Source organism: Malus domestica, chromosome 12 (assembly GCF_042453785.1).
Source record: "Malus domestica chromosome 12, GDT2T_hap1".
Lineage (NCBI taxonomy): Eukaryota > Viridiplantae > Streptophyta > Magnoliopsida > Rosales > Rosaceae > Malus > Malus domestica.
Window position 1 is genome coordinate 30,521,679 of NC_091672.1, and position 11,578 is coordinate 30,533,256.

The 11,578-nt window shown below is 40.3% G+C and overlaps 2 protein-coding genes across 3 annotated transcripts; one reads left to right on the forward strand and one right to left on the reverse strand.

The window, feature by feature from the left end:
- Positions 1 to 6,031: 6,031 nt before the first annotated feature.
- On the forward strand, positions 6,032 to 6,796 carry LOC139189930 (protein RTF1 homolog). Its single transcript, XM_070809204.1, has one exon. The coding sequence runs from the start codon at positions 6,032 to 6,034 to the stop codon at positions 6,794 to 6,796; it is 765 nt and encodes a 254-aa protein (XP_070665305.1).
- Positions 6,754 to 11,294, reverse strand: LOC103423585 (disease resistance protein RUN1-like). 2 transcript variants are annotated; one of them, XM_070809506.1, is made up of 5 exons: positions 10,439 to 11,294; positions 8,991 to 10,077; positions 8,595 to 8,873; positions 7,653 to 8,489; positions 6,754 to 7,552 (listed from the first exon to the last, which is right to left on the reverse strand). In XM_070809506.1, the coding sequence occupies exons 1-5, from the start codon at positions 11,167 to 11,169 to the stop codon at positions 6,893 to 6,895; spliced, it is 3,594 nt and encodes a 1,197-aa protein (XP_070665607.1). In that variant the 5' UTR covers positions 11,170 to 11,294; the 3' UTR covers positions 6,754 to 6,892. The 2 variants fall into 2 exon arrangements, with proteins under 2 accessions (XP_070665607.1, XP_070665606.1); XM_070809505.1 differs by having other exon boundaries at positions 8,595 to 8,876.
- Between the last annotated feature and the right edge of the window lie 284 nt (positions 11,295 to 11,578).

Here is an 11,578-nt window from a genome sequence, read left to right on the forward strand (position 1 = left end):
TTAAGAATTAAAATCGGTAAATACTAAATACCCTTTTGGGTTTTGAGCGAGATCTGCTGTAATATGCAGAGATTAAGGATTAATATTGTCAGAAATTCAGAAGTTGTAATTCTGGGATTTGGTTGTTTGAGCTGGAAATTTTGGGAATTTGAGCAATGGGTGTTCAATACAGTCCTAGGGTTTGAAAGGGGATATTTTCGAGAAGGTTTTCGACTCATTACCAATGTCTTGGGGTTGGTTTTGAGCTGGAAATTTCGAGAATTAAGGAAGTGGGTGTTCCATGTACAGTCTTAGAGTTGAAAGGAGGTTTTCTTTGTGTGAAATTGTGAAGTATTAGCCGTCAGAGAAATTGTTAGTAGCAGATTAGAATTTTTAGGTTTCAAATTTTTTGTTACAAACTAATGTGTTTACTATCAAGTTGAAGTAGTTTTGAACCAACAGATGGAAATAATATGTTGATGATTTTGTCTTCTTTTCGAATGCTGACTTTATGAGTTATTCGACAACGCGAGTAAAACACCAAAACATACCGGAAAGGACAGCGGATAATGGCAGAATTAGAAAATTTGCTCTTCGAGGCTGCGGGAAGAACAAGTTCATCGGGGAAAAATTGACACTAACATTCATAATCTAGGAGGAGACGTTGGGGCTCATATTCTAATGGAGGAAGTGACTCCAGAGGTGATGATTCTGACGATGGTCGTGGCTATGCAAGCAGGAAGTCATCTGGACCTTAAGTTCATTTGAAGAAGAGGCTGGACCAACAGAAATATGTTGAGATTTAAGCTGCATACTAGCTTAATATCAAACTGCAGATGACAATCCTGCAGAAAGAAGTGAAGAAAATGCTGAAATCGAAAAAATGAAGAACTTGCTATGTTTAGCAAGTAGCCGTTAGGTTCAAATGTGCAACGGCTAGTTCCATTCTCTGTTTTTAGAATGCTTACAGCTGGTGTTCTTATCTTTTTAATTGTACCTTGCATTCCCATCTTCTTCCAAGTGGATGGATGATATCCTCCAATGACCATTAATGGCCGGAGAAGGTTTCTAGGTCCCTAGTGTGTAGGATCAGTTTTTTGACCAGTTGTGAGTAATTTAGTCCTTGTAATCTTTATGGTTTTTGATATGAAAAGATACTGACTCTTGATCTTCCTCTCTCTCTCTTAAAAAAAAAAAACTCAGTTTTCTAAGAAAAAAACTTCAACTTCTATCGAAGAATACCAACCAAAATACCATGCCTGATACCATTTCAAACATGGTATCAGAGCACTAGGTCTGATTCCAGAGAGGGGCGTAAAGCTGTGAGAGAGGTTCTTCCTGAAAAAAAAATCTCAGAAGGGATAAAGGTGGTTCCTTTTATTGGTTGATTCACTGATACTCACTAAGAAAAATGGTGGGATCAGGTTCTTCCGGTGGAGATTTACGAACTCCACAGTTTGATGGTGCAAACTACGATTTTTGGGCTGTCAAGATGGAGACTATCCTCATAGCGCATGACCTATGGGATGTAGTAGAACTCGGAGTGCAACCGCAGCAGATTTCCGTCGAGGAAGAAGTCTCTGGAGAGGAAGGAAGTGAGATTGAGCATGTTCCAGTGGAACCACCCACCATCTCCAGAGAAGACAATCAAAAATGCCAAAGCGTTGAGTCTCATACAAGGAGCTATAACAGATGAGCTTTTTCCTCGTATCAGAAATGAGAAGACTGCAAAAGGGGCTTGGGACATTCTGAGAAGAGAGTTCAGAGGAGATAAAAAGGTAAGAGCTGTAAAACTTCAAGCAGTTAGGGCTGATTTTGAGTATATGAGAATGACAGATAGTGAAAACCTAGATGACTATTTGGGTAGGTTTTTTGGAATTGTGAACAATCTGAAATCTCTTGGTGAAGATGTGACTGAACAAAGAATTGTGCAGAAATTATTGATGAGTCTAAGTAGGAGGTATAAATCCATTGTGTCTATTATTGAGGAAACTCGAGATTTGGATGCTATTAGAGTTGAAGAAGTCATTGCATCTGTCAAAGTATATGATAAAAGGGAGGACTTGCATGATGAAATGGATAAATTGACAGGAACTGAGAGGGCTTTTAGTAGTCTCAGAATTGGAAATAATCAAGTCACTGGTACCTACAAAGGTTCACAGAGTAGGCCAAATCAAAAGTGGCAGGGACAAAACAAGAAGGGATCAAATTGGTCTCCAAGTGGGAACTGGAACAACAATTTTGGCGGAAATTGGAATAACAGATTCAATTCACAGAACAAGCAAGGAAGCAGTAGTCAAAGTTCTGTGAAACCACAGTGTCAAGTGTGTCAAAAATATCATTTTGGTGTGTGCAGATACAAAGGAAAACCCAAATGTGGAAAGTGCAATCGTTTTGGTCATATTGCAAAGGACTGTGATAGTCACAAGCAAGTTGCCCACTGTGCAAGGGAAGAAGAAGTAACTACAGGAACCATGTTCTACGCTTGTCACTCATCAATTATGCAAGATAGAAGTGTGTGGTTTGTGGATAGTGCTTGCAGCAACCATATGACATCACAAGAGTCTGCTTTAATAAATCTTGACAGATCTGTGACCTGCAAAGTTAAAATGGGCACAGGTGATCTTGTACAAGCAACTGGAAAAGGCACTTTAGTGGTTGAAACTCAGCGTGGGAAAAGATATATAAATGAAGTGTTGCTGGTTCCAGGTTTGGATGAAAACTTGCTGAGTGTAGGCCAAATGATGGAGCATGGTTACTATGTCCTATTTGGGGGTAATATGGCAGTAATCTTTGATGATAGCAGGCTTAACAATGTTGTAGCAAAAGTGATCATGGCAGGAAATCGATGTTTTCCCCTTTCACTAGAGTCTATAACCCCTGCAGCAAGAAAAGCATCTATGGTTGAAGATTCATGGTTATGGCATAGAAGGCTTGGACATCTAAACTTCACTAGCATGAAGAAGATGCAGCAGAAGGAAATGGTACTTGGACTACCTGTTTTGACAGAAATGAGAGATGCGTGTGAAGGTTGTGTGTCAGGCAAGCACCACATAGAACCTTTTGACAAAGAAAAAACGTGGAGAGCAAGTTGTCCACTTGAATTGGTGCATACAGATTTGTGTGGACCTATGCAAAACGAATCCATTGGAGGGAATAGGTACTTCATCACATTCATTGATGATTTCTCAAGAATGTGTTGGGTATACTTTCTCAGAAACAAATCTGATACCTTCAATGTGTTCAAAAAGTTCAAAGTTTTTGTTGAACTGCAAAGTGGGTTCAGTTTGAAGAAGCTAAGAAGTGATAGAGGTGGTGAATACACCTCACATGAATTTATGAATTACTGTACAAGCATAGGAATTGAGAGGCAACTGACAATTGCATATTCACCTCAGCAAAATGGAGTTGCTGAGAGAAGAAATAGAACAGTTTGTGAAATGGCAAGATCCATGATGACTGAGAAAGGAATCCCTGTGTCTTTCTGGGCAGAAGCTGTAAGTACAGCTGTGTACCTTCAAAATAGATGTTTTACAACATCTGTCCTAGATAAGACACCTTTTGAAGCATTCACAGGCAGGAAGCCTGGAATTAAGCACCTGAAGGTATTTGGGTGTATCTGCTATACTCATGTCTCATCACATCTGAGGCACAAATTTGATGGGAAATCCAGAAAAGGGGTTTTCATGGGATATGGAAGCTGTGAAAAGGGATATAGAGTGTATGATCTGCAATCTAAGAAAATAGTACTCTCAAGAAGTGTGATTTTCAGTGAAAACCAGTCATGGAATTGGAAAAGTGATCAAGTAGAATCGATCTCAATACCTCTCAATCTTGAAGGAAATGACTCTACAGAAGAAGCTAGAGAGGAACAAACCGATGAAATCCAGTTTGACAATGCTGAAGGTTCTCATTCACACACTATTGTAGATGAGTTAGTTGAAGATAATGGTGGAAGTCACAGTCAAGGCTCCACACCTAGCTCCACCCCAGTGAAGTTGAGAACTCTGGAAGATATATATGCAAGGTGTCACATGTGCATTATAGAACCAGAGAGTTATCAAGAAGCAGCAAGTGAAATAGCCTGGCAGGAGGCTATGAATGCAGAGTTGGAAATGATTGAAAAGAACAATACTTGGGAGCTTGTTGATAGGCCTATGAATAAACCTGTTATAGGTGTGAAATAGGTGTTTAAAACTAAGCTAAATCTGGATGGAACAGTTCAAAAACACAAGGCCAGACTTGTGGCAAAAGGTTATGCACAGAAACCTGGGATAGACTACAATGAAACCTTTGCACCAGTGGCAAGGTTAGATACAATTCGAACACTCATTGCTCTTGCAGCACAAAAGGGTTGGAAGTTGTTTCAGTTGGATGTTAAGTCAGCATTCCTAAATGGTGTGCTTGATGAAGAGGTGTATGTTGAGCAACCTGAGGGTTTTGAGTTGGCAAATGCTGATCACAAGGTCTATAAGTTAAGGAAGGCCTTATATGGACTTAAACAAGCACCTAGAGCCTGGTACAGTGAGATTGATCCATATCTCTCTTTGTGTAAGTTCAAAAGAAGCACAAGTGAAGCCACACTATATACAAGATCTGATGATGAAGGAGGGTTGCTAATTGTGTCAATCTATGTTGATGACATTGTATATACTGGAAGTAGTGACACGATGCTCAGTGAATTCAAAAGGGAAATGATGGAGAGATATGAAATGTCTGATCTCGGCCTTCTACATCACTTCTTAGGTATGGGAATACTGCAAACTAATCAAGGCGTGTTTATACACCAAAGTAAGTATGCTAAGTCTTTACTTGTGAAATTTGGGCTCGAAGATTGCAAACCAGTTTCTATCCCTTTGCCCACTGGTGAAAAGCTAAAGAAAGTGGATGGGAGTGAATTAGCCGATGAAGGACTTTACAGGAAAATAGTGGGAAGTCTACTGTATTTAACAGCAACAAGACCTGATCTGATGTATGCTGCAAGTTTGTTATCAAGGTTTATGAATGGTCCGACTAAGAAGCATTTGGGAGTTGCAAGAAGAGTACTGAGATATGTGCAAGGGACCCTAAACTATGGCATTGAGTATGTGAAAGATAAGTCTGCAATCCTCATTGGATTCTGTGATGCAGATTGGGCAGGCAGTGAAGATGATAGCAGAAGCACCTCAGGTTATGCATTCAGCTTTGGCAGTGGAGCATTTTCTTGGGCTTCTGTGAAACAAAACACAGTTGCATTGTCAACCGCTGAAGCTGAGTATGTTTCAGCAGCTGAGGCAACTGCACAGTCAATTTGGTTGAGATTCGTTCTTGATGATTTTGGGGAAATGCAAACTGAGGCAACACCTTTATTTTGTGATAATATGTCAGCAATTTCTATGGTCAAAAATCCTGTATTTCATCAGAGAACTAGACACATAAACAGGCGGTATCATTTCATAAGGGAAGCTCTGCAAGAAGGGGTGATCGAGTTGCAGTTCTGCAGAAGTGAAGAACAACTTGCAGACATATTCACAAAAGCTTTGCCAAAAGATAGATTTAATCAGTTGAGATTGAGACTTGGAGTTAAGCCAGTAAGCAGCTTAGGAGAGGCTGTTGAGATTTAAGCTGCATACTAGCTTAATATCAAACTGCAGATGACAATCCTGCAGAAAGAAGTGAAGAAAATGCTGAAATCGAAAAAATGAAGAACTTGCTATGTTTAGCAAGTAGCCGTTAGGTTCAAATGTGCAACGGCTAGTTCCATTCTCTGTTTTTAGAATGCTTACAGCTGGTGTTCTTATCTTTTTAATTGTACCTTGCATTCCCATCTTCTTCCAAGTGGATGGATGATATCCTCCAATGACCATTAATGGCCGGAGAAGGTTTCTAGGTCCCTAGTGTGTAGGATCAGTTTTTTGACCAGTTGTGAGTAATTTAGTCCTTGTAATCTTTATGGTTTTTGATATGAAAAGATACTGACTCTTGATCTTCCTCTCTCTCTCTTAAAAAAAAAAAACTCAGTTTTCTAAGAAAAAAACTTCAACTTCTATCGAAGAATACCAACCAAAATACCATGCCTGATACCATTTCAAACAAAATAGACGATGAACAAGGTAGCCAGGAAGAAGGTGGTTATAACGATAGTGGTTCGGATCGGGGGTGGGGGAACAGCAATGAATCTGATGTTGGCAGTGATCTTTACAAGGATAAAGACAATAGGCGGAAGCTCGCAGAGATGTCTGAACTTCAAAGAGAGCTAATTCTGTCTGAAAGAGCACAGAAGAAAGATGACAAGAGTTTAAAGGATAAGTTCCAACCAAAGTGGGACAAAGGGAAAGCCCTACAGTCCCGAAAAGAGACTCCACCTCTTCCATCCTCTCGGGTGCATTCATCAGCCACATCTGCTGACAGGGCAGCTTTCAAGGATGATGCATTGAATGAGTTACGAGCAAAACGTTTGAAGCTGCATGACCCTGAGGCTCACCGCAAGTTGAGATATGCTTCTCGTAGTGAAGATGATGGATCATCAGGGGATGATGCAATGATTGACAGTGATGATGAAAGGTCAGAGGGACTAACTTTTGACGATATAAAGGAGATTACCATTCGAAGGTCAAAACTTGCAAAGTGGTTTATGGAGCCCTTCTTGGAAGAGTTAATTGTGGTTTGCGTTGTAAGGGTTGGAATTGGGAGGTCAAAATCTGGGACTATCAATGGTGGGAGCAGTACGGGCAGGCATGGCGGCACCTGCAGCAGCCTTGGAAGCTGCGGCTGGTGCAGGGAGAAGAAGAGGGCTTCTCTGAACATATTAAAAACCTTAAATGCATTAATAAGTTGAATTAAACCACCACAGAAACAAGAAAGTTCAAAAAGAGAGAACATATTAAAAACAGATCATGGCATGCAAAAAAATACAGACTCTCGGTCCTCCTCCTTACATAGTCGTCATCGTCTCGGTCCTCCTCCTTGTCTTCATCATCACCCTCATCATTATCAGCCGCAACTTCTTGGCCCTGATTATCCTCCACCTCGTCTTCATCATCCTCATCAAAATCCTCCTCATCATCCCCATCAAAATCCTCATCGTGTTGTCATCATCCTCATCAAAATCATCATCTTCATAATCCTCATCAAAATCATCAACTTCGGTAGAAATTTCTTCTAAGGCCCGTTCGTAAGGGATATAATGGTAATCTAATAACGAACCTTCGAAATTCATAAGTTTGTCGCATACTAAACGTACCCCTATTTTCTTCACCGGAAAATGTGCAATAACATGGACCAAATCGCTTTCTTCCAAATTGAACTCGGTTTCCGACAATGATAGATTTGCCAGCCAAATGATCTCTTCAATGAAAAAAACATCTCCTAGTTCGACACAAAAACTGGTACCCTTGGTGTGATTAATAACATAAATATAACACGAGCTGACGTAATCACGAGGAACAAAAGCCAGGCACACAGCCAACGCTTTTGCATTACAACCAATTTCCTTAGGCACTTCAAAAGAGACTTGGGTACCCTCGTTGACATGATTGAACCAAGTGGGAATTTGTCTTCCTACAAGAGTTATAGTTCCACCTCCTGTCCATCCCTATACCATGTGGAACAAGATTTGTGTGAGTAATACATACATAACACACATATTTGCGAGGGAGGGAGGAGAGGGGGGTGGTGTGGAAGAGAGAGAGTACCTGTAGCGTGCTATCCTTAAGAAGGAAATCTATGACATTGTTGTGTGTTATCATAAAAAGTGTGAGTCCCGAGTTTAACGCACTATCCAAGCCTGGAAACTCAATGAGTTTCGGGGAAAAGAGAACCACCGTTGTCGACATGCCTGAAAAATCTGGCATTCTTTCTAATACAGAGCAGTCGTCCATGTGCAGGAAACCCAAACTTTTTGGTAAATCTGTAATCTCGACAAGGTTTCTGCAACCGTTCAAGGATAATATAAGAAGCTTGGAGAGGTCACTGAGGCTTGGAAGGCTCCCAAAATTATTGTCATCTACACATAACTCCACTAAACAAGGTAGACTACTCCCAATATCATTAGGCACTTCCTCTATATTGCTGTCCGCCAAAATTAAGCTTGTCAAAGAGCGTAAACCTTGTAAGGAAGGTAGCTGCAAAGAACACTTCAATTTACTCAAAGATAAGAGCTCGAGCTTCTCTAGTCGTACGATGGAAGGTGGTACTTTTTTTATGGCCGTCCCATTTGCATAAAGAGTGACCAATGATGCCATTTCTCCCAAGTGCTCAGACAAGCTTTGGAATCTTGAACAACCATCGAGAACAAGAGTTTTGACAGATTTCAACTTGTAGAAACTCCTCGGAAGAGCCTTAAGCGTTTCACAGTCTTTCAAATTCACCAACACAAGACTCTTGAGATCTCCGATGGACTTGTGAACTTTAGCCAACCTCTTACAGTCTTTGAGTATCAATTTCTCAAGATTTGGGAATTTCAAAAAGTCTGGCGATTGTGTTAGATCGTGGGAGTGGCTGAGATTTAGAATCTTCAACTTATCAAGCAACTGTTAAGAAAAATCAAATTTAAATAAAAAATTTAAGTCCAAAAAGAAGATACAAAGAGCATAAAAATAATTCCTAATTTGGTTCAGGTTACGCATTGTACTTACCCCAGAATACTCACAAAGAACTTGTCTGAGGCTGCTGTACTGCATGTCGATAACAACTATGTTTGGTTGACACAGTTCTATTGGTATGAACTCCAATGGGAATCCATGCCAGCACAACCATCTTAATTTTTTGGAAAGACATTGGTATCCCCCAGTGAGCCGAACGTAGTTTAGTTGGAGCAATCTCAGTCTCTTCATATTTCTAAACGCCTTAGTACTGAAACTAGTCTCTTCAGGACTTGGCAAATTCAAAGCCAGACCTTCAATTTTTTCAGTTCCCTGCTATCCGAAAAAACAGACTCTAAATAAGAGAAGGCTTTGCATGAAAAAAAGTTAGATTACTAACTTACATATGCTTACACGTTTAACATAAAGTTTGATTGGGAAAGTACTTACAAATTTGTCTATCAATACATCATTTACATCTTCAGGATGCCACAATCTACTCCGTTCTCTAGGGAAATCGGGATTTTCTGCATGCACGATATCTCTGCCCATATCCCGAAGCAAATCATGCATCATAATCTTGTTTTCTCTATTAATAGTCACAAGGCACCGGTTAAAGAGGACCTCGATTCCTGTTGTTGCATAAAAGCCACAACCATCCAAGATTTGCACGACATCGTTCTTGTCCATTCCGATAAAAAAACAAGCTATATCGAGGAATATCCGCCTCTTGTAATTATCATTTAGCCCGTCGTAGCTTATTTTTAGTTGTGCCTGAATTTCTCCACGAGGAATCATTTTCAATTCATCCAATATACTTCTCCATTCATCTACGCTTCGTTTGAAAAGAGTAGATCCTAAAACTTCAAGAGCCAGCGGCAATCCTCCACAGTAATTGACAACTTCTCTTTCAAGCACAAGATATTGACTAGGACAACTACTACTTCTGAAAGCATGCCAACTTAGGAGCTCAAGAGCTTCTTCTTGGGCCATTACTTTCGCCCGATATATCTTTTCAACTGCAAATTCTTTTAGCACACGTTCGTTTCTAGTTGTGATGATGATTCTGCTTCCCGGGCCAAAAGAGTGGCAATTTCCAGTTAATTCGCGTAGCTGTTTCACATCATCTACATCATCAACTATGACAAGTACCTTTAAGCGTTGAAATCTTTCCCTTACCAAGGCGGTCCCTACAGCAACACTGCTTACCTTTGTCTTGGTTTGCAAGATATCGAAAAGAAGTTGTTTTTGCAATTTTTCTAGTTTCTTTTCCCTCACTTTTTCAAGGAAACTTTTACCTTCAAACCTTTCATAAAATCTGTTATAAATGGCTTTAGCAATCGTTGTTTTACCTATTCCACCCATGCCCAAAATTCCGATCACACGAACATCATATGAATCTCCGATGCCTAAATAATTATTGATATCCAGCACTCGAGTATCTATTCCGACTTGATAGGGCGCTACGTCGAAGTATTTGTTGTTCAACTTCGTAATGACGTCATTGGTAATCATTCTGATAAACTTTGCTTCATGCCTGGCATTAGTCAAGTTGAGAAGCAAAACAAAGATTGTTATACAACGAAATTGAACTAATTAATAAACAAAATTATTTATCATGCTAGAGATTTTAATTAAGACAATTTTTTTTGAGGTGGTGTGTTTAAACTTAGCAAACATCAATTAAAATTAAAATAAGAAACACAAACAAAAAAACCAGCATCCCTTCCCTCCGCAGCCAGTCGCCGGCGGCTTCCCAGCTGTGATTAGTGTAGCCTTAACAGTTTAAGCTTTATTGTATGATTTTATTACAGAGGTCTAAGAAATCGCATGATTCCAAATTAACAAGCAAAGGTACGTTAAAGCCTTAATTCATAAGAAAAGAAATTAGTAAGTACCCGTCCAAAGTGTTTCTGCGATCCCAGCCAGACAAATTCGAAGCTTCAGTAAGAGCAGCTCTCCACCTCTCTACCTTTTTTTCATCTGTATGTTTCAGAAACGATTGTGCAAAACTACCAGTCTGTTTCCTGACATGCGAAGGATCAACGTCATAGAATATTGGCAAAACTAATTGCCCTAGCGTTCTTCTACACTCCATGATCTTAACCAGCTCCTCAAGACACCAACTGGAGTCCGAGTACCGTCTTGAGAAGACGATGATAGAGATCCTAGAACCTTGGATTGCCTGCACAAGTTCGCTAGTTATATCTTCTCCTCTTCTTAGTTCGTCGTCAATAAAGGCGTTGATTCCGGCCTTTGTCAATGCTTCGTAGAGGTGGCCCGTGAAGTTTTTACGTGTGTCTTCGCCTCTAAAGCTTATGAACACTTCGTAGAGCGAGCCTTTTGAGAAGGAGGACAAGGACGGGGAGGCGGAGGAGGACGATGAGGATGAGATTGAGGGTGAGGAGGTGGAGGAGGACGTTGAGGATGAGGGCGAGGAGGAGGACGAGGACAAGGACGAGGTTTTATCGGGGACGGAGATATTCATTTGGCGAAAGACGAGGCCGAGGGAGCAGAGGAGGAAGATGAGGACATCAAAAACAAGACCGGAATTGCGATGTGCATAGTGGTAGGACTGTAACACCAGCACCATAATTAACAGCTTCCCTAAGCTCGACCAGTTATCCATTGCCTTCAATTTCTTTAGGCAAATTGAAGGTTGTTTGGCGATATTGATTTTTTTCTACCGGAACTACTTTCTTCTTCTTATAATTAATCAACCCGCCTAGGCAGTGCAGTTGACTGTGGACTTGAGTATTGGTAAATTGACTTATGGTCCTACACCCTAAATTCTACGAGGTGCTCTTTTTTCTTCCACTATAAAGCCAAATTAGACACAGTAAATTGACTTGTGGTCCTACATCCTAAATTCCAGGAGGCGCCCTTTTTTTTCCACCTTATCGCCAAATTCTACGCGGTGTTTTATGGTTCACACAATGATGAGAGATTTTTCAGTTTATAGGAACACAGTCCAGTACACTGTACACCACTTATAAAACAACTTCAAGAGGGCTAGTTTGAAAATATCCTACCGCAAA

What these genes read in the sequence shown, in the direction of transcription:
- LOC139189930 (XM_070809204.1), top strand. Translation starts at nt 6,032, where the DNA reads ATGCCTGATACCATTTCAAACAAAATAGACGATGAACAAGGTAGCCAG.
- LOC103423585 (XM_070809505.1), bottom strand. Translation starts at nt 11,169, where the DNA reads ATGGATAACTGGTCGAGCTTAGGGAAGCTGTTAATTATGGTGCTGGTG. An exon ending in CGCAGAAACACTTTGGACGG is followed by an intron (nt 10,078 to 10,438) that starts GTACTTACTAAT and finishes GACTAATGCCAG; the next exon opens with GCATGAAGCAAAGTTTATCA. An exon ending in TTCTTTGTGAGTATTCTGGG is followed by an intron (nt 8,490 to 8,594) that starts GTAAGTACAATG and finishes TTTTCTTAACAG; the next exon opens with TTGCTTGATAAGTTGAAGAT.